Genomic DNA, 27,865 nt, shown 5'->3' with positions numbered 1-27,865 from the left:
TGTGCGCCGTTTCTTCCCTCTATCTGAAAGCATTGTCCGAGTTCGACAATTGTCCGACAATCACACCTGGCAACAGGTGTCGCTTCCTATACTCTTCGTGGTGGTCCTCTTTTATAGTAATTCATCAAAATGTATCAAAGTAAATATCATGGCGTTATGCCTGTGGGCACTGGGTAGATAGTCTCAGCACTTAAATCCTATGACACATACTCACAGAAGAAAACTGTCATCAGTGCAGTTGGCCATTGTTGGCGCGTTGCGTACGATGGACAAGTGTAGTGCGCGTCTTGGACACAGCGTTTCGGTCTCTACATTCCTTCTCAAGGAGCTCCCCACCAACTCGCTTCCTCGCCCCTCCAAACCTCCCTCCCTACCACAACAGTAAGATAGCAGAGAGCCCGTCTACAGTGACAGAGGACAGCCACTCTGCAGCCGTATGCCCTGCGGCTAGTGTAATAGTTTACAGAAAGTCCGAAAGTGCGATTTCCGAACCGCCCCCGTGCTGACTAACTGCTCAGGAAGTACTACGCAGTTTTGGAACATAATTTCCCCAAAGGAGTGACGAAATTCTGGAATTACTGGAGTTGTGGACAAGTGCGGGAACAGGTTGACGCTCAAGAGCAGCTCATCTTTCGAGAAAGGAAAGACTTTTGAACAGCAGGAGTTCAGGATGGAGAAAGCGCCACTGTTTTTACGCCTTGTCATTCTACTGATGCAATGTAAGTAAACTTTTGCATTTAGACTACTCCTCCGTTTGATAACGAGTAATTCGTGTGTGTTTGTTTGCGTGCTTGCGCGCGCGCGTGTGTAATAATGCATGTTAAGGTTGAGCTGTATTGGTATTCTTGATAATTAAATTACCATCATCCCTATTGCTTTTATATGTGTAATGCCATGTGTAATGTCATGTCAGCTGTTTATGTTTAGAAAAAAAGAAGCAATTTTAGATAGGAAAATATTGATAAAGCACCTAAAAAAAAAACATGATTATTGTTATCTTACTGTGAACTGTAAGATCACTATATCATGTTGATGCTTCTAGTCACACACACACACACACACACACACACACACACACACACACACACACACACACACACACACAATAAAAAAGGGTCCAGCACTTGATTCGGTTGCAATTGACTTAATTTATTACTTAATCCTCTTCGTTTCTGGAGAAACATATGGCCTATACTAAAGTTTTCCAACGTTGCCGGTCTTTCGTATACAGTAAATGCATCATGTCCTAGACCAAGAGCACACTCCATACGTGTTGGCTAACGCCTTCCTCACTGTGTGTGTGTGCGTGTTATTGCGATGATATTGGACTACATGCAACTACAGAAAACAGATATGGACCACTAATGTGGCCTTAAGTTATTGTTGGAAACAGGCCAGTCTAATCGGGATGTGGGCAACCCAAGGGTGGGTACCACCAACTTTGATAACAGCAGGTCATCATATGGTTCCATCCCAAATGCCACTCTATTCTCTTTATAGTGCACTACTTTTTAGCAGGGTACATAGTTCCCCGGTCAAAAGTAGTGCACTACAAATGGTGCCATTTGGGACGATTCCATGGTGTCAGTGAGATGCCAAACAGCCAGGGGAGGGGCTGCATTCAGGTCTGCCCAACTGTTGATGTCTGCTGATTTATTGTTTGGAACTGTTTGGAATAGTTTGCTTCAGACTTGATTGGGCTGTGTTCTGTCCTGTAGATTAGGTGAGGCTTGTTTTAAGTCTTGAACATTGTGGTGCCATTTCGGATGCAGACATTTTGCAAGCACCGCCACCTCCAACCCTGACTGGCACAGCTGTTCCTGTCAGAGCAGTGCAGGGTTATACAGATACATAGGGGCTTTGTTCTTCTAGGAAAACACTCACATTCTCTCTGCCTCTCTAGATCCCTCTCTGTCTGGAAATGGATGTCCTCTTAGATGTCTACCATATGAAATGCTCCTAGCTCAGATTTAGTGCTCAGTTGTAGCTTATAATAATAGGTATTTAAAACTATCTGCAGTATGAGCTTGTGTGTACGTGTCTGTGCTTGTTTGGTTGGTCATGTGTCTACTTGTGTAGTTTTTGTAGTTTGTGGGGGGGCTTGCAGGAGAACCGTGTTTGAACCCAGTTGGGCTTGTGTGTGTGTGTGTCCGGTTTGGGGTCAATTCCAATTGAAGTCACTCAATTCGTAAGTATTTGCATTTAGATATTTTTTTTATAGAAGTAGGGTCTCATTTTCCGTTTAAAATAAATTCCCATTTTTAAATTCTTGAATTGGAGTTTTAGTTTTCTTACCTGAATTGACTGACTTCAATTTGAATTGACCCCAACCCTGGTAGGTCCCAGGAACAATAGATCATAGGGTTCAGAGAGGGACAGGTCACCATTCAGCAGACAGAGAAAGTGTAGGCATTATGTCAGGGTTGTTATCACGTCTGTGTTATCTCAAGGAGACACTCCTCAAGGTGGCTGTTGTTCGCCACAGCCGACACTATGACAACAGTTTCTTAAACCCAGGGATGCTAATGATGGATCCTGATAATATAGAATAAAACTCTCGTTATCTCTCTCATTCTCTCTCATTCTCCATCCTATCTCCCTCCACATCCTCTCTGTCTGTCTCTCTCCCTTATCCTCTGTCCCTCTCTCTCTCCCTTTCTCTCTTTGTCCATCCAGCCAGGGAGAGACAATGCTCCTCCTCAGAGAGAGAGGGAGTGATGAGGGGCACACAGCTGCAGTGATAACAATGTTACACATACTCAGAAAGTAACACAGACAGCAAGCAGGGAGGGACAAAATACACAAGGCTGCACTTTTACCGCCTACTGTACTCAAACATCCTGAAGGACAATGTGAATAGGCAACATGAGCCTGCAGTTTGAATTCATACCGTACTTACGCACATCAAACGAGAGATAGCATTCTGCCACTGATAATGTGTAGGCCTATGTAGACCTAATTGCCTAAATACTCATAACTAAGATTCAGAACGAGAATTCAAAATCAATGTGGGACACGTTCTGTTTTTCCGTTTATTTCCTGTGAATCGACTAGATTGAAATGAAATTGAGTATGCTTTCATTGTTTGCTTCATTGTTTTTCAGCGAGGAAGTTGTTTACGTTTTGTTTCCCAACTTTTTCTCTGCTTTCATGGCCATTTAAGATGGCCACCTTCACCCTGAGAGGACCTGTAAATCCATTATTACTTCCTGTGCCTCTCCAATGCCTTTGTCTCACTTTGGCCTCCATTCTTCCACGTAGACCTGGTTTGCGTCTCTATTCCCTATATAGTGTACTAACTTTTGACCACTATGTAGGGAATGGGATGCCATTTGGGATGTAGACAGTGGAAGAATGGGATGCCATTTGGGATGCCCTTCAATAGGGGAAAGCAGGAGACCAGGAGAATTGGTCAGACCCTCCCCCCTCTGGTCCTCTAATAGAACCAAAAGGAAGTAGTGCAACAAACAGAAGCTAACTAAACAGGAAGCTAGCAGTGAATGGCTCATTTGGTTGTTGACCTCAGTTAAGTACAGTGTAGACCAGTGGGTTCCCAACCAGGGGTACTTGGCCTTGATAAGACTCATGAGCATAGGCTTATTGGTAAAATGCACATGAGGGGGTACTTCAGGGGTACTCCAGGCAGAGCAAAATTCAGTTGGTGGTACAGTGACCGAAAAAGGTTGGGAACCACTGGTGTAGACCGGGTGCTTTAGGTCTTTTGATGTGACGTTTACCAGCACTGGGCCATGACAGATAGCCTTGTGCTTTGCAGGACAGAAATTGTCAGTATTTAATTAATTGAGCGGAATATAGTATTAGTAGGTTATGCAGTGATACAGATGTCATTACAGTTATCTAGTTGAACATGTGTGTGAATAAGTGTGTTATCTGAATACATCTCAGTATTTACTGAAACAATGGAAGGAAAAATGTATGTTGGCCTATACAAACACAACACAAAATAAATGTGTTTGTCTGGGTGTGTTAAATATGTATCTGTGTAAAGCTAGCCGATTAAACTTAACGATTTATGATGGAATCGAGCAGAGACTAGTGTGGACGGTCTGGAGCTCCGACGTCACATAAAATTACGTTTTTATCAGTACCCAAAGGATAGCACGCATTTACACAGGACATTGTCTCATGTGTGCAACAGGGAGTGGCAACTGAATGCAAGCTTCACACATTTTTTTGTTTTATTGTTAAAACATTTCTAGCATGTCTATCTATGGGTAACAGTTGACATGTTATGCTTGACCCGCTCAGCTTTCCACCACAAAACACCAGAAAATGGCCAAAAAGAGTAAAACCAGCTCACCTGCTTTTACACTAATGTTAAATGTTTATTTTGAAAAAAGTTTAGTTCACGTAACACGGTTGACTTTAAAATGAGGGACAGACATAAATGAATCAATAATGAAATAAATAATCTTCAGAAATTACTTTGTCAAAGCAACAAAATAACTAGGGCTTTACAATGATGGTGAAATGTTGGGGTTAAGTGGGTTAAGTACTTTCTAGAATCATAGAGGGTGTGCAGAGGGACATGTCAAAATGCTGAATTTTGGCACCTTAGCAAGGCTTTATTCATATAAGAAAACAGTGGTGTAAAGTACAGATACCCCCCAAAACTACTTAAGTAGTACTTTTTACTTATTTATATTTTTGACTACTTTTACTTCACTACATTCCTAAAGAAAATAATGTACTTTTTACTACATACATTTTCCCTGACATCCAAAAGTACTAGTTACATTTTGAATGCTTAGCAGGACAGGAAAATGGTCCAATTCACACACATATCAAGAGCACATCATTGGCCATCTCTACTGTCTCTGATCTGATGGAATCACTAAATATAAATGCTTCGTTTGTAAATTATGTTGGAGTAAGCCCCTGGCTATCCGTAAATACGTAAAAAAGACAAGAAATTGGTGCTGTCTGGTTTGCTTAATATAAGGAATTTGAAATGATTTATACTTTTACATTGATACTTATGTGCATTTGAAGTCGGAAGTTTACATACACTTATGTTGGAGTCATTAAAACTTGTTTTTCAACCACTCCACAAATGTCTTGTTGACAAACTATAGTTTTGGCAAGTCGGTTAGGACATCTACTTTGTGGATGACAAGTAATTATTCCAACAATTGTTTACAGACAGATTATTTCACTTATAATTCACTGTATCACAATTCCAGTGTGTCACAAGTTTTCATACACTAAGTTGACTGTGCCTTTAAACAGCTTGGAAAATTCCAGAAAATGATATTATGGCTTTAGGAGCTTCTGATAGGTTAATTGACATAATTTGAGTCAATTGGAGGTGTACCTGTGGATGTATTTCAAGGCCTACCTTAAAACTCAGTGCCTCTTTGCTTGACATCATGGGAATATCAAATGAAATCATCCAAGACCTCCACAAGTCTGGTTTATCCTTGAGAGCAATTTCCAAACGCCTGAAGGCACCACGTTCATCTGTAAAAACAATAGTACCTAAGTATAAACACCATGGGACCATGCAGCCGTCATACCGCTCAGGAAGGAGACGCGTTCTGTCTCTTAGAGATGAACGTACTTTGGTGCGAAAAGTGAAAATCAATCCCAGAACAACAGCAAAGGACCTTGTGCTGGAGGACACAGGTACAAAAGTGTCTATATCCACAGTAAAACGAGTCCTATATCGACATAACCTGAAAGGCCGCTCAGCAAGGAAGAAGCCACTGCTCCAAAACCGCCATAAAAAAGCCAGACTACGGTTTGCAACTGCACATGGGGACAAAGATTGTACTTTTTGGAGAAAAGTCCTCTGGTCTGATGAAACAAAAATAGAACTGTTTGGCCATAATGACCATCGTTATGTTTGGAGGAAAAAGGGGGAGGCTTGCAAGCCGAAGAACACCATCCCAACCGTGAAGCACGGGGGTGGCAGCAACATGTTTTGGGGGTGCTTTGCTGCAAGAGGGTCTGGGGCACTTCACAAAATAGATGGCATCACGAGGAAAGAAAATTATGTGGATATATTGAAGCAACATCTCAACACATCAGTCAGGAAGTTAAAGCTTGGTCGCAAATGGGTCTTCCAAATGGACAATGACCCCAAACATACTTCCAAAGTTGTGGCAAAATGGCTTAAGGACAACAAAGTCAACGTATTGGAGTGGCCATCACAAAGCCCTGACCTCAATCCTATAGAACATTTGTGGGCAGAACTGAAAAAGGCTACAAGGAGGCTGAATAACCTGATTCAGTTACACCAGCACTGTCAGGAGGAATGGGCCAAAATTCACCTAACTTATTGTGGGAAGCTTGTGAAAGGCTACCTGAAACGTTTAACCCAAGTTAAACAATTTAAAGGCAATGCTACCAAATATTAATTGAGTGTATGTAAACTTCTGACCCACTGGGTATGTGATGAAAGAAATAAAAGCTCTCTACTATTATTCTGACATTTCACATTCTTAAAATAAAGTTGTGATCCTAACTGACCTGAGACAGGGAATTGTTATTAGGATTAAATGTCAGGAATTGTGAAAAATTGAGTTTAAATGTACTTGGTTAAGGTGTATGTAAACTTCCGACTTCAACTGTATGTTTCAAACCAAATACTTTTAGACTTTTACTCAAATAGTATTTTACTGGAGGACTTTTACTTGAGTCATTTTCTATTAAGGTATCTTTACTTTTACTCAGGTATGACAATTGGGTACTTTTTCCACCTCTGAAAAACCGGATTTTTTTTCTCCATGTGGTACAGTATATATTAAAAGGTTCTTCATTTAATATAACAGGCTTTTAAAATTCAATATTGCTGCACAATTTCTACTTAAAATGTCAAAAGGGACGCGAAAGGCAGTCTTTTCATGGAACGACCCAAATATTCAGTGTCCGTGTGTGTGGTACATAACGTTATTGTACCAAACTGTGGTTCAGTTAATCCCCCCACACACACATACATATGCACACACAACACGCACTCCTCCCTCAATGGATGGGCGTTACCCGGGCGACCTGTGGACAGCAACAGGATGACAAAACAATAATCTTGAGCCCTGCAGCAATCAAACAACAGGAAGGACTGCGCCTATTTCCTGTTCCTGTCAAGATGCAGATGTTCAACATGAGCCACACACATACAGGCACAGACGCACACAGACAGACACAGCCAGCCAGCCAATCAAACAATCAGCCATGAGTCATCATGCTCCACCGCCAATCTAGTCCAGAGGAAAAACTGGTTCATAACAGATATAATTGGTTCATACAACATTTACAACTGGTTCATCATAACTGAATATAACTGGTTTATAACAGATTATAAACTTGTTCATAAATCAGCTATAAAGCAATTATAATCAGTTATCACTGCGTTAACTTGTCCTCCATCTTACAACCCTTTCCCCCAACCCCATATGTTGCACCTCTCTCTCTCTCTCTATCCCTCAGGCCTTCCAATTGTCCCTGTTACCGTGTCAACAACCACACCCATGGTGGAGGTCCGTGAGAACTCTGATGCGGTTCTGAGCTGTGATTTTCGGACCGAGAAGGAACCGAATCCTCGAATTGAGTGGAAGAAGAAAGGAACAGATGTATCATTTGTTTACTATGAGGGACAGTTCAGAGGTGATGAGCTGTCCTGGCACATTGTCTTCCATCGCTCTCTTTCTGTCTGTTTTAACCCCTGTCCAGAGCCCATCTTCAGACTCCGATTTAATTTACTTCCTCCCGAGGGAAATTCATTTTAAGAGCTTCATCAACATAAAGCAGGATGTGATGAACATTACAAAGAAATTTGTATCAGAAGTTACCAGATGGTTGATGTTAGTTTAAGTAGAACATTTTTCCTTAAGAAACCACATCTCCACATCCCCCTCTTCTCTGTGTTGACCGGTTTCCACTCTGCCAGGAGCCTTTGCAGGGCGTGCAAGGATCAAGGGGGCAACGGTGACCTTACAGAGGGTGACCCAGAAAGACGCGGGTGAATACCGCTGTGAGATCACTGCCCCTCATGACACCATCACCCTGGGGGAGACTAACATTACCCTCACAGTCTTGGGTGGGTACCACACCGTCTGTTTGACTGAGTGTGTCTGTGTGTTGTCTCAGACATGCTGTTTGTGCACCCACTTAACCCTGCTGACATTGTGGCTGTACCCTCCCCACAGTTCCCCCCCACACCCCAACCTGTGAGATCCCCAGCTCGGCCCTGACGGGCTCTATGGTGCAGCTGCGCTGTATGGAACAGCAGAGCATCCCCCCAGCCACCTACTCCTGGTATAAAGACGACAAGCCGCTGACCCCCTCCCGCATGGCCAACGCCACCTACCACCTCAACCCATTCACCGGCATACTGGTGAGATACTTTTTAAGAACAGTGTATATACAGTCATACCATTGATGCTTTGGCACAATTTACTCAGTGTACAGTGCATTCAAAATATTCAGACCCCTTCCTTTTTCCACATTTAGTTACGGTACAGCTTTATTCTAAAATTGATCAAATAAATAAAAAAATCCTCATCAATCTACACACATTACCCCATAATGACAAAGTGAAAACAGGTTTTTCAAAATGTTTGCAAATGTATTATAAATTTAAAAAAGAGAAATACCTTATTTACATAAGTATTCAGACCCTTTTCTATGAGACTCGAAATTGAGCTCAGGTGCATCCTGTTTCCATTGATCATCCTTGAGATGTTTCTACAACTTGACTGGAGTCCACCTGTGGTAAATTCAATTGATTGGAAATGATTTGTAAAGGCACACACCTGTCTATATAAGGTTCCACAGTTGACAGTGCATGTCAGAGCAGAAACCAAGCCATAGGGTCAAAGGAATTGTCTGTATAGCTCCGAGACAGGATTGTGTCGAGGCACAGATCTGGGGAAGGGTACCAAAAACATTCTGCAGCATTGAAGGTCCCCAATAATACAGTGGCCTCATCATTCTTAAATGGAAGAAGTTTGGAACCACCAAGACACTTCCTAAAGCTGGCCGCCTGCCAAACTGAGCAGTCGGGGGAGAAGGGCCTTGGTCAGGGAGGTGACCAAGAACCCGATGGTCACTCTGACAGAGCTCTAGAGTTCCTCTATGGAGATGGGAGAACCTTTCAGAAAGACAACCATCTCTGCAGCACTCCACCAATCAAGCCTTTACGGTAGAGTGGCCAAACAGAAAACAATCCTCAGTAAAAGGCACGACAGCCCGCTTGGAGTTTGCCAAAAGGCACCTAAAGACTCTCAGACCATGAGAAACAAGATTCTCTGGTCTGATGAAACCAAGATTGAACTCTTTGGCCTGAATGCCAAGCAACACATCTCAAGGAAACCTGGCACCATCGCTACGGTGAGGCATGGGGAGGCAGCATCATGCTGTGGGGATGTTTTTCAGTAGCAGGGACTGGGAGACTAGTCAGGATTGAGGGAAAGATGAACAGAGCAAAGTACAGAGAGATCCTTGATGAAAACCAGCTCCAGAGCACTCAGGACCTCAGACTGGGGGCGAAGGTTCAGCTTCCAACAGGACAACGACCCTAAGCACACAGCCAAGACAACACAGTGGCTTTGGGACAAGTCTCTGAATGTCCTTGAGTGGCCCAGCCAGAGCCCGGACTTGAACCTGATCTAACATCTCTGGAGAGACCTGAAAAATAGCTGTGCAGTGACTATCCCCATACAAATCAAATCAAATTGTATTTGTCACATGCGCCAAATACAACAGGTGTAGACCTTACATTGAAATGCTTACTTACAAGCCCTTAACCAAAAATGCAGTTTTAAGAAAAATAAGTGTTAAGTAAAAAATAAAAGTAACAAGTAATTAAAGAGCAGCAGTAAAATAACAATAGCGAGGCTATATACAGGCGGTACCGGTACAGAGTCAATGTTAGTCGAGGTAATTGAAGTAATATGTACATGTAGGTAGAGTTAAAGTGACTATGCATCGATAATAAACAGAGAGTAGCATAAAGGGTGGGGGGACAATGCAAATAGTCTGGGTAGCCATTTGATTAGCTGTTCAGGAGTCTTATGGCTTGGGGGTAGAAGCTGTTAAGAAGCCTCTTGGACCTAGACTTGGCGCTCCGGTAACGCTTGCCGTGCGGCAGCAGAGAGAACAGTCTATGACTAGGGTGGCTAGAGTCTTTGACAATTTTTAGGGCCTTCCTCTGACACCGCCTGGTATAGAGGTCCTGGATGGCAGGAAGCTTGGCCCCAGTGATGTACTACCCTCTGTAGTGCCTTGCGGTCGGAGGCCGAGCAGTTGCCATACCAGGCAGTGATGCTCTCGATGATGCAGGATCTGAGGACCCATGCCAAATCTTTTCAGTCTCCTGAGGAGGAATAGGCTTTGTTGTGCCCTTTGACTTGCCTAGTTAAATAAAGGTTAAATAAAAAATAAAAAAATAAAAATTCACGACTGTCTTGGCGTGTTTGGACCATGATAGTTTGTTGATGTGGACACCAAGGAACTTGAAGCTCTCAACCTCCTCCACTACAACCCCGTTGATGACAATGGGGGAATGCTCGGTCCTCCTTTTCCTGTAGTCCACAACCATCAACCTGACAGAGCTTGAGAGGATCTGCAGAGAAGAATGGGAGAAACTCCCCAAATACAGTTGTGCCAAGCGTGTAGTGTCATACCCAAGAAGACTCTAGGCTGTAATCACTGCCAAAGGTGCTTCAACAAAGTACTGAGTAAAGGGTCTGAATACTATAAATGTGATATTTCAGTTGTTGTTTTTTTTTTAACTTTGCAAACAAAACATTTCTAAAAAACAGTTTTTGCTTTGTCATTATGGGGTATTCAAATCAAATCAAATCAAATTTATTAATATAGCCCTTCGTACATCAGCTGATATCTCAAAGTGCTGTACAGAAACCCAGCCTAAAACCCCAAACAGCAAGCAAAGCATGTGAAAGAAGCACGGTGGCTAGGAAAAACTCCCTAGGAAAGACTCCCTAGAAAGGCCAAAAACCTAGGAAGAAACCTAGAGAGGAACCAGGCTATGAGGGGTGGCCAGTCCTCTTCTGGCTGTGCAGGGTGGATATTATAACAGAACATGGTCAAGATGTTAAAATGTTCATAAATGACCAGCATGGTCAAATAATAATAATCATAGTAGTTGTCGAGGGTGCAACAAGCACGTCCGGTGAACAGGTCAGGGTTCCATAGCCGCAGGCAGAACAGTTGAAGCTGGAGCAGCAGCACGGCCAGGTGGACTGGGGACAGCAAGGAGTCATCATACCAGGTAGTCCTGAGGCATGGTCCTAGGGCTCAGGTCCTCCGAGAGAAAGACAGAAAGAGAGAAAGAGAGAATTAGAGAGAGCATATTTAAATTCACACAGGACACCGGATAAGACAAGAGAAATACTCCAGATGTAACAGACTGACCCTAGCCCCCCGACACATAAACTACTGCAGCATAAATACTGGAGGCTGAGACTGGAGGGATCAGAAGACACTGTGGCCCCATCCGATGATACCCCCGGACAGGGCCAAACAGGCAGGATATAACCCCACCCACTTTGCCAAAGCACAGCCCTCACACCACTAGAGGGATGTCTCCAACCACCAACTTACCGTCCTAAGACGAGGCCGAGTATAGCCCACAACGATCTCCGCCATGGCACAACCCAAGGGGGGGGGCGCCAACCCAGACAGGAAGACCACGTCAGTGACTCAACCCACTCAAGTGACGCACCCCTCCCATGGACGGCATGGAAGAACACCAGTAAGCCAGTGACTCAGCCCCTGTAAAAGGGTTAGAGGCAGAGAATCCCAGTGGAAAGAGGGGAACCGGCAAGGCAGAGACAGCAAGGGCGGTTCGTTGCTCCAGCCTTTCCGTTCACCTTCACACTCCTGGGCCAGACTATACTTAATCATAGGACCTACTGAAGAGATAAGTCTTCAGTAAAGACTTAAAGGTTGAGACTGAGTCTGCGTCTCTCACATTGGTAGGCAGACCATTCCATAAAAATGGAGCTCTATAGGAGAAAGCCCTACCTCCAGCCGTTTGCTTAGAAATTCTAGGGACAATTAGGAGGCCTGCGTCTTGTGACCGTAGCGTACGTGTAGGTATGTACGGCAGGACCAAATCGGAAAGATAGGTAGGAGCAAGCCCATGTAATGCTTTGTAGGGTATTGTGTGTAGATTGATGAAAAACCAAAACTATTTAATCCATTTTAGAATACGGCTGTAACGTAACAAAATGTGGAAAAAGTCAAGGGGTCTGAATTCTTTCCGAATGCACTGTATATGTCAGTAAAGCAATTTGAATTTGACAGAACAAGGGCCCAGCCACACACCCACTGACTGTGTGCTACACTGGAAGTGTAACTTTTGGCCAACGAGAGCAACGTGCAAGCTTCTTTATCCTATTGTGAGCTGCGGGAAAAAATCTTGAAAATAGAACCAAAGTATAGCTTCACCTACTTACCTTCACCCACTTACGCCCAAGTTGAATTAAGATTAATAGGAGTGCCTCACACTCCGTATACTGTAAGTTATGCATCCGATGTAGCAGGCCTCCAAAACAGACTCCAATACATGGAAGTATAACCAACCACTAGCATAGTATATGATAATATAAACCTCAGTAGGACACTGAAACCTTAGCTACAGTTCAGACCAACAGTGTCTACCTCAAATCAAATCAAATTCTATTGGTCACATACACATGGTTAGCAGATGTTATTGCGTGTAGCGAAATGCTTGTGCTTCTAGTTCTGACAGTGCAGCAATATCTAACAAGTAATCTAACAATTCCACAACAACTACCTAATACACAGAAATCTAAGTAAAGGGATGGAATAAGAATACATACATATACAGTTGAAGTCAGAAGTTTACATACACATAGGTTGCAGTCATTAAAACTTTTTTTTCAACCACTCCACAAATTTCTTGTTAACAAACTATAGTTTTGGCAAGTCGGTTAGGACATCTACTTTGTTCATGACACAAGTAATTTTCTAACAATTGTTTACAGACAGATTATTTCACTTATAATTCACTGTATCACAATTCCAGTGGGTCAGAGTTTACATACACTAAGTTGACTGTGCCTTTAAACAGCTTGGAAAATTCCAGAAAATTATGTCATGGCTTTAGAAGATTCTGATAGGCTAATTGACATCATTTGAGTCAATTGGAGGTGTACCTGTGGATGTATTTCAAGGCCTACCTTCAAACTCAGTGCCTCTTTGCTTGACATGATCAGAAAATCAAAAGAAATTAGCCAAGACCTCAGAAAAAGAATTGTAGAACTCCACAAGTCTGGTTCATTCTTGGGAGCAATTTCCAAACGCCTGAAGGTACCACGTTCATCTGTACGAACAATAGTACGCTAGTATAAACACCATGGGACCAAGCAGCCGTCATACCGCTCAGGAAGGAGACGCGTTCTGTCTCCTAGAGATGAACGTACTTATGTGCGAAAAGTGAAAATCAATCCCAGTACAACAGCAAAGGACCTTGTGAAGATGCTAGAGGAAACGGGTACAAAAGTATCTATATCCACAGTAAAACAAGTCCTATATTGACATAAACTGAAAGGCCGCTCAGCAAGGAAGAAGCCACTGCTCCAAAACCGCCATAAAAAAGCCAGACTACGGTTTGCAACTGCACATGGGGACAAAGATCGTACTTTTTGGAGAAATGGCCATCGTTATGTTTGGAGGAAAAAGGGGGAGGCTTGCAAGCCGAAGAACACCATCCCAACCGTGAAGCTCGGGGGTGGCAGCATCATGTTGTGGGGGTGCTTTGCTGCAGTAGGAATCATGGCATCATCAGGAAAGAAAATGATGTGGATATATTGAAGCAACATCTCAAGACATCAGTCAGGAAGTTAAAGGTAATCAAGCCTACCACTGTTGTGTCATCTGCAAACTTGATGCTGGAGGTGGGCATGGCCACACAGTCATGGGTGAACAGGGAGTACAGGAGGGGGCTGAGCACCCACCCTTGTGGGGCCCCAGTGTTGAGGATCAGCGAAGTGGAGATGTTGTTTCCTACCTTCACCACTTAGGGGCGGCCCGTCAGGAAGTCCAGGACCCAATTGCACAGGGCAGGGTTGAGACCCAGGGCCTCAAGCTTAATGTTGAGCTTGGCGGGTACTATGGTGTTGAATGCTGAGCTATAGTCAGTGAACAGCATTCTTACATAGGTATTCCTCTTTTCCAGATGGGATAGGGCAGTGTGCAGTGTGATGGCGATTGTATCGTCTGTGGACCTATTGGGGCAGTATGCAAATTGAAGTGGGTCTAGGGTGACAGGTAAGGTGGAGGTGATATGATCCTTGACTAGTCTCTCAAAGCACTTCATGATGTCAGAAGTGAGTGCTACGGGGCGATAGTCATTTAGTTCAGTTACCTTTGCCTTCTTGGGTACAGGAACAGTGGTGGACATCTTGAAGCATGTGGGGACACCAGACTGGGATAGGGAGAAATTGAATATGTTTGTAAACACACCCGCCAGCTGGTCTATGCATGCTCTGAGGACGCGGCTAGGGATGCCGTCTGGGCCGGCAGCCTTGCGATGGTTAACACGTTTAAATGTCTTACTCACATTGGCCACGGAGAAGAAGAGCCCACAGTCCTTGGTAGCGGGCCGCATCGGTGACACTGTATTATCCTCAAAGCGGGCAAAGGTGTTTAGTTTGTCTTGAAGGAAGACGTCGGTGTCCTTGACGTGGCTGGTTTTCTTTTTGTAGTCCATGATTGTCTGTAGACCCTGCCATGTTCGTCTTGTATCTGAGCCGTTGAATTGGAGCTTCACTTTGTCTCTATACTGACATTTCGCTTGTTTGATTGCCTTGCGGAGGAAATAACTACACTGTTTGTATTTGGCCATATTCCCAGTCACCTTTCCATGTTTAAATGCGGTGGTTCGCGCTTTCAGTTTTGGCCGAATACCGCCATCTATCCACGGTTTCTGGTTCGGGTAGATTTTAATAGTCACAGTGGGTACAACATCTCCTATGCACTTCCTTATAAACTCACTCACCGAATCAGCATATAAATCAATATTATTCTCTGAGGCTAATCGGAACATGTCCCAGTCCGCGTGATCAAAACAATCTTGAAGCGTGGATTCCGATTGGTCAGACAAGCGTTGAATAGTCCTTGTCACGGGTATATCCTGTTTGAGTTTCTGCCTATAGGAAGGGAGGAGCAAAATGGAGTCGTGGTCAGATTTTCTGAAAGAAGGGCGGGGGAGGGCCTTGTATGCACCGTGGAAGTTAGAGTAGCAGTGATCCGGTGTATTGCGAGTGCTGCAATCAATATACTGATATAGGTCACTTCCCTTTGGTCAGACATCAACCCATATAGACCCTTAGTTTGGAAGCACATTAGTAAATTTTAGACCAATTGCCAAAAATACTGTACAGGTTCTGTGCATCATATCATCTTCCTTCCTCTTTTTCTTTCTGATGAGCCCTCCATCTGTCTCTTTCCCTCTCCTCTGGCAGGAGTTTAAGTCGGTGGCGAGAGGCGACACGGGACAGTACAGCTGTCTGGCATCAAACAAAGTGGGGCAGTCCAAGATGTGTGAGGCTAAACACATGAAGATAGGTGGGTGTGCGTGCATGCAAGTGTGTGTGCGTGTGTAATTATAAGAATTATTGTTGTTCATATGAGTGTAGTTGTGTCTTTCCACAAACTAGCGTGACTCTCGTGCTTCAAACCACATTGATATGGTCTATAACCAACACAGTTACAATACCAGAGCTAGTGTTATGTCTTGTAAAATCCCAAGAGTAAACAGTACTGTGAGGAGCATGTTTTTCTATACAGGCATTTGTCTATGGAATAGCCTCCCCCTGGAGATCAAGCAAAGAAAAAGTAGAAATAGCTTGAAAAAGAAGGAAAAGGTTTATTTGGACAAGGTTGTCTAAGTAAGAGAAACCACTCCACTGCCCCTTGTGCCCCTACTGCTGGTCAGGTGTATTATTTGAAGGATCGGTATGATGTGCAATGAATAGATTGTTTTAATGTGAAAATGAATATGGTTGATTTTTAAGGTTAGGGAAAGGTGCAGTGAATAGTGCCACTTTTTAGGATGTCAATATAAATGAATGTATTTATGGTTGTTTTGTAATTTTGTCTTGCCTTTTAATAATTAAATGTGTTATTGTTTTTACCATCGAGGACCACTTTGGAAACAAGCGTTTTAATGAATACTTTCAAGTGATATCCTCTGGGTCCACATTGTACATTTTGTTGTATATGTCTGTTACACAAAATACATTCAATTAAATTGTGAAGTGTCGATATACAGGCATACAACTGTACAATTGGCCTTCTAAGCTTCTTCATTGCATACAAGAAAACATTACAACAAATGGATACAACAAAAACAGTCATGAAAGTAAAAGGAAAGAAAAAACCCTCAGTTACAACAAGCATCAAAAACAAAAAAGAAAAGACCTCTTGAATAACCCCAAGAAGGATAACCGAGCCGTGGCTTTTGTGGAGAGATAGGTAACGATGCTTAAAGGGTGACTTGTCGATGTGTTCAGATGGTCCCTGGTTCGAGCCAGGTTGGGGCGAGGAAAGGGACAGAAGCAACACTTTTCCACAAATATCTGAAAAGTTATTCTTAAGGTCATACTTTTCTCTCAGTTGTTCAAAGGATGCAAAGGCCCCCACTATGTACAGATCCCTTATGGCATAGATCCTAACCTTTCCCCAGCGATCAAAAGGATTGTCTAAGTTGGAAGGGGCAAAGGAAGGATTCCTCACTATTGGGAGCAGGAATGACATTGGTCAAAGTGTACCTTAACTTGTTTCCAAATACAGATGTGCTATATGCAATGGGTTTGTGTATATAAAGTGATTTCCCAAGGCATATAAGGGACATCATCACTGCACCAATGGAGTAGGGGTAGCAATCCTCATGCTCCACGTCAAGCCAAAAGGATGACACAGGTGTGTCATTGAGCCAAAACATGACAGGGTTTTAGCTTTAAATAGGGAAGAGTACAGTTTTGTAATTTCAATCCCTGGGTAGGTTCATTTTTTGGAGGAAATCTTAAATGGGAGATGTTTAAACCAAGAAGGGTCCTGCACTCAAACAGGCATGAATTCACTCTTATTCCAATTGATTCTGTAGCCAGAGAAGGTACAAAACAAATGAATCTGATCCAAGATATCTCAGATACTGGCTTGAGGGTTGGTTACATAGAGGAGAATGTCATCTGCTTCTAGAGAAATGTTACTTGCGGTGTCCTTAGTATTGTAACCAACTAGTATGACTCTCACTCTTTCAGAGGATGTAAACACGGCAGGGGTCATTGCTGCGGTCGTGGTCATCTGTCTTGTCATCGCCATTTGTGGCTTTGGAGGGTACTATGCACACCGTAATGGCTACTTCAGCAGTGAGTCTGTCTGTTCCTTTCTCTGTCTGTCCATGTACATACAATATGTGTTTGTCTGTCTGTTAGTAAATACAATTTTCTAGTGAAAGTTTTTGTGTTCACTTCCTCTTACTTTGTCTCCACTCTCCTCTTCATTTCTGTCCATCTCCAGGACACAAAGGAAGGTAAGAGCTTGTCTCCTTAATTCCAATAACAATTATTAAAATACAGTGTAGACACCCTGACACTGAATACATCTGCATTGCTGTGTAACTACCACTGACTAATAGAGGTGTGCGCGTTTTAACGTGCTGAGTAAGTTCAGTAGAGTGACAGGTGTTTTTGAGCCCAGCAGTGCAAGCCTGTCTCTTCTCACAGAGAGAGACACTAACAGGTGTTACATGACCCAGGTTGAAAAACTAAGTTTGTTATTTTGACTGACTGACTCTAGATTAGGCCAGTTAGATGACTAAGAATACTATCATGATTATTTTTTTTATTAATTACAAATAATAATAATCACTGTTTATCTAGGGAAGTCACATTGTGATTGACATCTTTCAAGTGAACCCTGGCTGCTAATAACCTCCCCTCCCTGCTGTATTGTGATTAACTTATCCCCTCCGTGTGGTCGTGTTAGTAACCCTGAGCATGGTGTGTGTGAACCTCATCACCCCCTCAATCAACTTTGACCCCCCCAGGTCCTTTTGGATCCCTCAGTGTCATGGTGTGGCCCACATCAGCAGCCAGAACCTCCACAGAACAGAAGACAAGTGAGTCTGACCCAGAGACAGAGTAATAGATTTAAATGTAGACAATGAACAGGACTTTACATAGAAGCACATACTGTGGACGTGTGTTCCCAGGAGTCCTTTACAGAACAAGTTGCCCTTTACGCTCCATAGGACTGTGTTTGATGTAGTGGGGGGTTCTTTGATCGAGGCCAATGTTTTTACTGAGACCACAGCTGCATCACATTTAGTAAACTCCCTCTCGCTCCCTCCACTGTGTCAAACAATCTAGTATCTTTATAAATGCCTCTCTGTCTTCCAGGACTAATGCCAACTACAACCCTCCACCCCAAGATGTGAGTTTTTCTCAGATTTTCTGTTGTTGGTGTATTCATGGATGGATGGGTATTATATTCACAGGAAATGTTGACTTGAGCATTACCGCTTACACAACATTTTCTAACCATATTAAAAGACAATATGATAATTTCTAGTAGAATTCTCTTGGCAGTAGTAGTAAGTAAAATTCTCCAAATGGTTACTAATAATGAAGAGAAAGAACTGAACTGCAGTAGTTCTGACCGAATGAAAATATGCTACTGTTTTTTCTCTCTCAGCCTGCGGACTTCAAACACACCCAGTCTTTCATGCTGTGAGGCTCTCGACAACCCCCTAAAAAAGACACCAGCACCATGACAACACTGGAGTAGTTTTATTCGAGCCAAATAAACAGCTCTAAGAATGTATTTTTGGGGGACTGACCAACCCTGCTCTCCTCACCCTTGTGCATGGATAGCAAGGAGGGGCAGACAACTCTGCTTAGAGGCCATTTATTCCTCCTGTTTTGCTGTACCTGGGCCTTCAATGCAAACCTATTATATTAGTCACATGGTACTCTCCTCCCCTCTGGTGGCCAAGTTGTTAAACTACAGCCTATATCGCCCTCCTGTGGCAGACCCGTGGAATTATGTTCCACACATGCTCACCTCCCCCTCAACTGGCCAAAATATTAACTACCTAAATCTTATTTCATACCAAAGACTTGAACATGGCATCTGAGTGTAATATACTGTACATATTTTCTGATGGCTATTGGCTAAGCATTGATGTGAACACAAGGGAGCCATCACGTTAGGGCTCCGGAGGGGCAAGAGGCGTTACTACAGTTCCTGGTTCGAATCCAGGCTGTATCACATCCGGCCATGATTGGGAGTCCCATAGGGCGGCGCACAATTGGCGCCGCCCTATGGGACTGTTAAGAACAAATTCTTATTTACAATGACGGTCTACCCCGGCCAGACCCTAAAGATGCAGTGCCAATTGTGGGCCGCCCAATCACGGCCGATTGTGATACAGCCTGGAATCGAACCAGGGTCTGTAGTGACGTCTCTAGCACAGAGATGATGCGCCACTCTGGAGCCCAAAATTACATATACCCCGTGTTACTCTAATTAGAATACAGGTAATTTAAAAAAAAATCCACATCAAAATCCGTCTGTTTTAGACGGAGAACTTGTTTTTTGCAGTGTTTGTCAGACCAGGAGACATCCCGAGTCTTAAGGATTGCTTCCTCTCCATTTTGAATATTGGCCATCCACTATATTGCTTTCAGAACAGTGCAGGTGAAGGACACTTTAGGATCGATTCAGTGCTATGATTGAAATTTAAAGGCGACGTTCCAGAGACTGCCTTCACGCTAAATGCTGCAGATGTTGGCTCAATAGCTCTGAACTTCGGCAACACTAATTGAATTGTGACCTTTGAGATGGACCCCTGCTCACCTGAATATGCAGTGTAACGTCCCAGTGCCTTACAAAAGAGCCCCTAGTTAGAATATGACAACTACTTTTGAAAGTGGAGCGGTTATTGTGCTACTGCATTTTTTCCCTTATAAAGAGTATGTTTCTTAGGCTATGGATGAATGGGTTGCTGTAAGTGTATTCTTTGTAAGATGTTTACTCGGTATCAAAGATTTGTACAATCATTTCTCACCACGTAGTCTTTTCCTACAGCCGCTGGAACAGGGTGGAGCGCCATGAGTCAGGCGAATGAGACTAGTGTAACGTCTCATGTTATCATTCAAAATCAGTAAATTATCAAAAATGCAAGTATCTAAGGTTGAACATGATTTGCAAAATCACTCACTATAACCCCTTGACTGATTTAGCATAAGAAAACAATGTTCTCACATTTATTAAATAGTACATTATAGGTGTGACATGTAGGACAGAGACAACGTCATCATGGCCAGTGTTCACTTGGCCACTTCCTGCAGCTGGGGCTCTGGAGAAGAGAAAAGGGAGATTGTAAGTAATGCTGGGTTGTATTCATTAGTGCATATTGTAGCAAAACGAGAAAAAAAAGCATTTATTGTTCCGGTAGTTCCTTTAATGTGCTGAATATTTTTTTTCTTCGTTTGGTTCCCTAATGAATACAACCCTGGTTGATGGTCAATGAATCATTTGAACCACCTGTCAAACTCATTCCACGGAGGGACAACTGACTGGGTTTCCACTCCTCCCTTGTACTTCATGAATTAAGGTCACTAATTAGCAAAGAACTCCCCTTACTGGTTGTCTAGGTCTTAATTGAAAGGGAAAAAAATAAAACAGACACTAGGCCCCCCATGGAATGACTGACACCCCTGCTTTAAGCATAGAATGAGTAAGCTATGTAGGGTGAGATGGTGGTATTACAATTTAGTCTGACTGAGCTACCACTAAATGCTACTACTACAGTAGAGCTGGGCGACATGGACAAAATCCATATCACAATAACGAGAAATCAAACAATACGGTAAAATGAACTTACACCCCAGTTACTTTTTAAACTACAATAAATGTCGTAGCTATCTATTGTCCCATTAGCAATTGCCCATATTTCAAAAATCACATCTCTACTGTAGGCAACTTATCATTATTAATGATATCAGTAAAATGTCTGATCATTTTCAGTTTATCGTCCCAGCTCTACAGCAGCTTTAACAAACCTGTAAATTTGAAGTCAGGGAATTTGGTGAGGTCACCGGTCCCGTATAACCTCTGCAGTTTGGTGATCTCCTCTGAGACACCCTTTTCGTAAGAGGGGCCTGCATCAACAATCCCACCTGCTGCAGCCCTGGAGGAAAGAGAGAGATGAGGAATTAACCTTAAAAAAACAACACTGTAGCATAGTGAGGGCTGACCCCATTTAGTCGAGCGATATTTCTTTAGTCGAGCAGTAGCAAAAAAGTGTTGTTTTATTACACACACACACACACAGTTGAAGTCAGAAGTTTACATACACCTTAGCCAAATACATTTCAACTCAGTTTTCCACAATCCCTGACATTTAATCATAGTAAACATTCTGTCTTAGGTCAGTTAGGATCACCACTTCATTTTAAGAATGTCAGAATAATAGTAAAGAGAATTATTTATTTCTACTTTTATTTCTTTCATCACATTCCCAGTGGGTCAGAAGTTTACATACACTTAATTAGTATTCGGTAGCATTGTTTAACTTGGGTCAAACGTTTCAGGTAGCCTTCCACAAGCTTCCCACAATAAGTTGGGTGAATGTTGGCCCATTCCTCCTGACAGAGCTGGTGTAACTGAGTCAGGTTTGTAGGCCTCCTTGCTTGCACACGCCTTTTCAGTTCTGCCCACAAATTATCTATGGGATTGAGGTCAGAGCTTTGTGATGGCCACTCCAATACCTTGACTGTTGTCCTTAAGCCATTTTGACACAACTTTGGAAGTATGTTTGGGGTCATTGTCCATTTGGAAGACCCATTTGCGACCAAGCTTTAACTTCCTGACTGATGTCTTGAGATATTGCTCAATATAGCCACATAATTTTCCTCCCTCATGATGCCATCTATTTTGTGAAGAGCACCAGTCCCTCCTGCAGCAAAGCACCCCCACAACATGATGCTACCACCCCTGTGCTTCACAGTTGGGATGGTGTTCTTCAGCTTGCAAGCCTCCCCCTTTTTCCTCCTTGCAAGCCTCCCCCTTTTTCCTCCAAACATAACAATTGTCATTATGGCCAAACAGTTCTATTTTTGTTTCATCAGAACAGAGGACATTTCTCCAAAAAGTACAATCTTTGTCCCCATGTGCAGTTGCAAACCGTAGTCTGGCTTTTTTTTTTTTTTTTTTTTTAAATTGAGGTTTTGGAGCAGTGGCTTCTTCCTTGCTGAGCAGCCTTTCAGGTTATGTTGATATAGGACTCGTTTTACTGCGGATATAGATATTTTTGTACCGGTTTCCTCCAGCATCTTCACAAGGTCCTTTGCTGTTGTTCTGGGATTGATTTGCACTTTTTGCGTCAAAGTACACTCATCTCAAGGAGAGAGAACGCGTCGCCTTCCTGAGCGGTATGACAGCTGCGTGGTCCCATGGTGTTTCTACTTGCGTACTATTGTCTGTACAGATGAACGTGGTGCCTTCAGGCGTTTGTAAATTGCTCCCAAGGATGAACCAGACTTGTGGAGGTCTACCATTATTTTTCTGAGGTTTTGGCTGATTTCTTTAGATTTTCCCATGATGTCAAGAAAAGAGGCACAGAGTTTGAAGGTAGGCCTTGAAATACATCCACAGGTACACCTCCAATTGACTCAAATTATGTCAATTAGCCTATCAGAATCTTCTAAAGCCATGACATCATTTTCTGGAATTTTCCAAGCTGTTTAAAGGCACAGTCAACTTAGTGTATGTAAACTTCTGGCCCACTGGAATTGTGATACAGTGAATTATAAGTTAAATAATCTGTCTGTAAACAATTGTTGGAAAAATTACTTTTGTCATGCACAAAGTAGATGTCCTAGCCGACTTGCCAAAACTATAGTTTGTCAACAAGAAATGTGTGGAGTGGTTGAAAAATGAGTTTTAATGACTCCAACCTAAGTGTATGTAAACTTCCGACTTCAACTGTATATATTGTTGTGTACAAGACACCTGTCTGATTTGCCCCTGTATGTGGACTAATCCATCGTGGAGGCCTTCGGGATGGCACAGTCCATCACTCTAACACATGTGCTACTGAAATTATATATATATACACACACACACACACACAATGGTGCAACAATAATATTTTATAACATTCGCTTTCTCCCACGTTGGCTAGTGGTCGCTGTCCGCGGTTCTGAAACACATCAGTGCGCTGTTGAATTGGCACCTTTTCCTAGACCATGTTGCTATATGTATTGTTGGATTCTAAACTTTGAACATTGAGATATTAAAGACATGATAGATCAGACACATAGTGTAGAAAGACAGAGGGGCTGTGGAATGTGCTGGGTGGACGGGAGGAGATCAAAGGATTGCTATAGGGGAATCAGATCTGTGGATTAGGCGGAGGGGTTGAGGTCAGGAGGTCAGATCCCCTGAAGGGAGTAATAAGGGTTTATTATCCTCTTACATCTTATGGTTCCACAGGAAGAGGGTTGGAAAGAAGAAGGAGTGTCTAAAGTGAGGTATACCTGTGATGGTGAGAAATGTTTTTTTTTGGTCTGAATACAGCTGTGTCAACCCTTTGCTAAGAATTAAACTTGGTTAAGCTTCTCTAGTGTCCGTGGGTTACTTACTCTGGAAAAATAAGAACCTAACAGCATAATAGCAAAGTTAACCAGCATATTGGTGTTGAACAATGCAGCGGAGGCATCAGCAGAATGAGGAGACGAGAAAACAGCCCTTGCCTTATTGTCTAAGAGAAGTGAGGAAACTAACTTAATTAGGTCTATAAATCAGTAGCCTAACTATTAAATGTGCCTGGCTTTATAAATCATGCATATACAGTTGCATTTGGAAAGTATTCAGACCCCTTCACTTGGGAGCTGGTTTTCATCAAGGATCTTTGTACTTTGCCCCGTTCATCTTTCCCTCAAACCTGACTAGTCTCCCGGTCCCTGCCACTGAAAAACATCCCCGCAGCATGATGCTGCCACCACCATGCTTCACCGTAGGGATGGTGCCAGGTTTCCTCCAGATGTGACACTTGGAATTCAGGCCCAGAGTTCAATCTTGGTTTCATCAGACCAGAGAGTCTTGTTTCTCATGGTCAGAGTCCACTGAGGAGTGGCTTCCGTCTGGCCACTCTACCATAAAGGCCTGATTAGTGGAGTGCTGCAGAGATGGTTGTCTTTCCGAAAGGTTCTCCCATCTCCACAGAGGAACTCTGGAGCTCTGTCAGAGTGACCATCGAGTTCTTGGTCACCTCCCTGACCAAGGCCCATCTCCCCTGATTGCCCAGTTTGGCTGGGCAGCCAGCTTTAGGAAGAGTCTTGGTGGTTTCAAACTTCTTCCATTTAAGAATGATGGAGGCCACCGTGTTCTTGGGGACCTTCAATGCTGCAGAAATGTTTTGGTACCCTTCCCAAGATCTGTGCCTTGACACAATCCTGTCACGGAGCTCTACTGACAATTCCTTCAAGCTAATGGCTTGGTTTTCACTCTGACATGCACTGTCAACTGTGGGAACTTATATAGACAGGTGTGCCTTTACAAATCATGTCCAATCAATTGAATTTACCACAGGTGGACTCCAGTCAAGTTGTAGAAACATCTCAAGGATGATCAATGGAAACAGGATGCACTTGAGCTCAACTTCGAGTTTTTAATACATTTACAAAAATTTCTACAAACCTGTTTTCGCTTTTATGGGGTATTGTGTGTATATTGATGAGGATTTAAAAAAATGTAATCCATTTTTTTAAAAAGGCTGTAGCGTAACAAAATGTGGAAAAAGTTGAGTGTTTGCTTCTGTTGAGTGTTTGTTTAATAGCCTACTTATTCCGTGAGCACCAAGCATCACAACGACATGTCAAGGAAACAACTTCACAAATTCGACTATTTTTAATAGTCTGTTGTTGCACTGGGTGAGCTCAAGAAACCGCATAAGTAGTCAGCCCTATAATTATAATACCCTATAATGAGTCAGACATGTATACCCTATAAACACACCTTCAGCATCCTATGTGTTTCATGAATCTTGCCATCTAGACATATAGGGCCGGGTTCAGAAGGGGCACAGCATTGTGGAACGTTCAGATATAAATATAGTATGTAGAATAAACACTACTCTGACATGTACTGTGTAATCAAGAATCAAGTGTGCCAGCTCTGTTCCTGACATTTCTATTTGCAACGTCCCACAACGTTCACCCACTGAACATATGGCCCAGCCTTCTGCAAATAGCTCTGCAGTGCTAAAAGGAAGTGCAGACTCCCTGCCACCATCTGTCATGACATCACGGGTCATTCCACTTAAGCCTAGCTAACTTTTAGCCTACCAACATGAAGAAACATGTCAATTAGAGTAGGGCAGTAGGACAAATAGTGCGGTTATTTATTGCACTCACTTGCTCTTGGTGCTGTAGTCGCGGATCTTATCTAGGAATAGTTTCTGGATAGGGTCCAAGTCCTTGGCCCGGTTAAAGAGAACAGCAGACAGGCCGACATTCCTGCGCAGTGTCAATGACACGGCGGAGCGGAACAGCGAGGACAGACGGAGTTTATGAAGCGCCATACTGTCAAACAGAGAGAAGGACAAATTACAACAGTTAACTTTGACAGTAACGCTACCAAACTAGTTAAACTGAACATGGAACGTTATATTACCGGCGGATGCTAAACAGTGCATGTACAGTAGTTAGCCGAAGTTAACGGTTCCTAACTAGCTACTGTAGATAGCTGACGGCGGTAACGTGGCTGTGGAAACCCAACACTGTACATATCTTCCATACATGCATCTGAAGCAACAACAAAAGACATGACACTAGCTAACTTAACAGTATTAGTCGACCCTTGATAACGTTCCCTAGCTAGCTTAGCACTCGCGTTATCATGTGTCTCTTACCAGCTAGCTATAAATTGTATTAGCATGAAGATGACGAACATGTAAGATTTGTCGTTAATACAATGAAAAGGATTAGAATGCGTTTAACTCTGCTGAAAAACACCACTCACCTTGAATTTGACACTCGTTCTCAGAGTGATTACTTCCAATGTGATACGCCGCTTTGCATTGTGGGTATTTTTCAATCGGTCGGTGTTCTCGAACATCAACGTTCGTTCTGGCTGCGCATCTCTACAGCGATGTTCTTTTCAGCGCTACACATTTTTTATCATAGCAATGTGCACAGCTTTCATACCACTGACATAATAATTATGCTTTATTTGCTATCTTATTTAGTATTTTATTTCTGAAATGAAAATCAAACTAGTCAATGCCTTGAAGGTGCATATCTTTGCCCCTGTGGCAAAGAAACAACTGTCACACAAAAAAAACATACTTGCTGGATTTACACAACTGATTTCGTCTTTCTCTCAACTTCTTTGTACAGTCCTCTAAATCTGTTTTGTTTTTCTTTAGGCTATTGAAATTTGGATGTGCAGTAATCTACTGATTGTATTAATCTCATTAATCTAATTTTAGTTGTATATGATCTCCTACTGAAATAAAATAGATAATTGTAATACTATAATTAATATTATAATACTATAAATACTGTATATTTTTTATTTAACCTTTATTTAACCAGCACTAGCGGTTGGGGGGGGGGGGGGGGCAGTGCCCCTGTGACAACAATTTTGGACCCCCTTGTGGCCCCCTAAATGTGGAGTATGAAATAATTTTTACATAACTAATTTTTGCTATCGTTCTTTTTTTACGTCAGTTATTAGACAGTGGCAACGATGATGATTATGAACATGGTCTTTTGCCTGCTAATGCCTGCAATGCAGTGAAGAAAACGATATGACAATAATAACGTCTAATGTAACTGGCCCCTCTAACAGTACAACTGGCCCCAGCTTGGCCCCCCCAGTTGAAATGGTCTAGAACCGCCACTGCAGTTGAGAACAAGTTCTCATTTACAACTGCGACCTGGCCAAGATAAAGCAAAGCAGTGCGACAAAAACAACAACACAGAGTTACACATAAACAAACGTACAGTCAATAACACATCAGAAAAATGTATGTACAGTGTGTGCAAATGTAGTAAGATTAGGGAGGTAAGGCAATAAATAGTCCATAGAGGCAAAATAATGACAATTTAGCAATAACACTGGAGTGATAGATGTGCAGATGATGATGTGCAAGTAGAGACACAGGTGCAAAAAGCAAAAAAATATATAGAATAATATGGGGATGAGGTAGTTGGGTGTGCTATTTACAGATGGGCTGTGTACAGGTACAGTGATCGGTAAGCTGCTCTGACAGCAGATGCTTAAAGTTAGAGAGGGAGATAAAAGTCTCCAGCTTCAGTGATTTTTGCAATTTGTTCCAGTCATTGGCAGCAGAGAACTGGAAGGAAAGACAGCCAAAATAGGTGTTGGCTTTGGGGATGACCAGTGAAATATACCTGCTGGAGCGCGTGCTACGGGTGGGTGTTGCTATGGTGGCCAGTGAGCTGAGATAAGGCGGGGCTTTACCTAGCAAAGACTTATAGATGACCTGGAGCCAGTGGGTTTGCCAACGAATAGGTAGCGAGGGCCAGCCAATGAGAGCATACAGGTCGCAGTGGTGGGTAGTATATGGGGCTTTGGTGACAAAACTAATGGCACTGTGATAGACTACATCCAATTTGCTGAGTAGAGTGTTGGAGGCTATTTTGTAAATGACATCGCCGAAGTCAAGGATCAGTAGGATAGTCAATTTTACGAGGGTATGTTTGGCAGCATGAATGAAGGAGGCTTTGTTGCAAAATAGGAAGCCAATTCTAGATTTAATTTTGGATTGGAGATGCTTAATGTGAGTCTGGAAGGAGAGTTTACAGTCTAACCA

At 42.7% G+C, this 27,865-nt stretch overlaps 2 protein-coding genes across 3 annotated transcripts; one reads left to right on the top strand and one right to left on the bottom strand.

Moving 5' to 3' along the window:
• Nucleotides 1-246: 246 nt before the first annotated feature.
• Nucleotides 247-23,643, top strand: LOC106574333 (junctional adhesion molecule 2A). Its single transcript, XM_014150191.3, has 10 exons — nt 247-719; nt 7,450-7,626; nt 7,910-8,059; nt 8,169-8,356; nt 15,477-15,579; nt 17,277-17,384; nt 17,536-17,548; nt 18,065-18,136; nt 18,417-18,450; nt 18,712-23,643. The coding sequence occupies exons 1-10, from the start codon at nt 671-673 to the stop codon at nt 18,748-18,750; spliced, it is 933 nt and encodes a 310-aa protein (XP_014005666.3). The 5' UTR covers nt 247-670; the 3' UTR covers nt 18,751-23,643.
• LOC106574334 (ATP synthase peripheral stalk subunit F6, mitochondrial) lies at nt 20,254-26,156 on the bottom strand. Of its 2 annotated transcripts, none has more exons than XM_014150192.3 (4): nt 26,047-26,156; nt 25,440-25,607; nt 21,084-21,211; nt 20,254-20,377 (listed from the first exon to the last, which is right to left on the bottom strand). In XM_014150192.3, the coding sequence occupies exons 2-4, from the start codon at nt 25,604-25,606 to the stop codon at nt 20,349-20,351; spliced, it is 324 nt and encodes a 107-aa protein (XP_014005667.2). In that variant the 5' UTR covers nt 25,607; nt 26,047-26,156; the 3' UTR covers nt 20,254-20,348. The 2 variants fall into 2 exon arrangements, with proteins under 2 accessions (XP_014005667.2, XP_045553503.2); XM_045697547.2 differs by lacking the exon at nt 26,047-26,156 and adding an exon at nt 25,937-26,030.
• Between the last annotated feature and the right edge of the window lie 1,709 nt (nt 26,157-27,865).

The sequence above is a fragment of the Salmo salar genome, chromosome 16 (genome assembly GCF_965601325.2).
Source record: "Salmo salar chromosome 16, fSalSal1, whole genome shotgun sequence".
Taxonomy (NCBI): domain Eukaryota; kingdom Metazoa; phylum Chordata; class Actinopteri; order Salmoniformes; family Salmonidae; genus Salmo; species Salmo salar.
The sequence above is the reverse complement of the archived record's forward strand: the minus strand, read 5'-3'. Positions and strand labels throughout refer to the sequence as shown.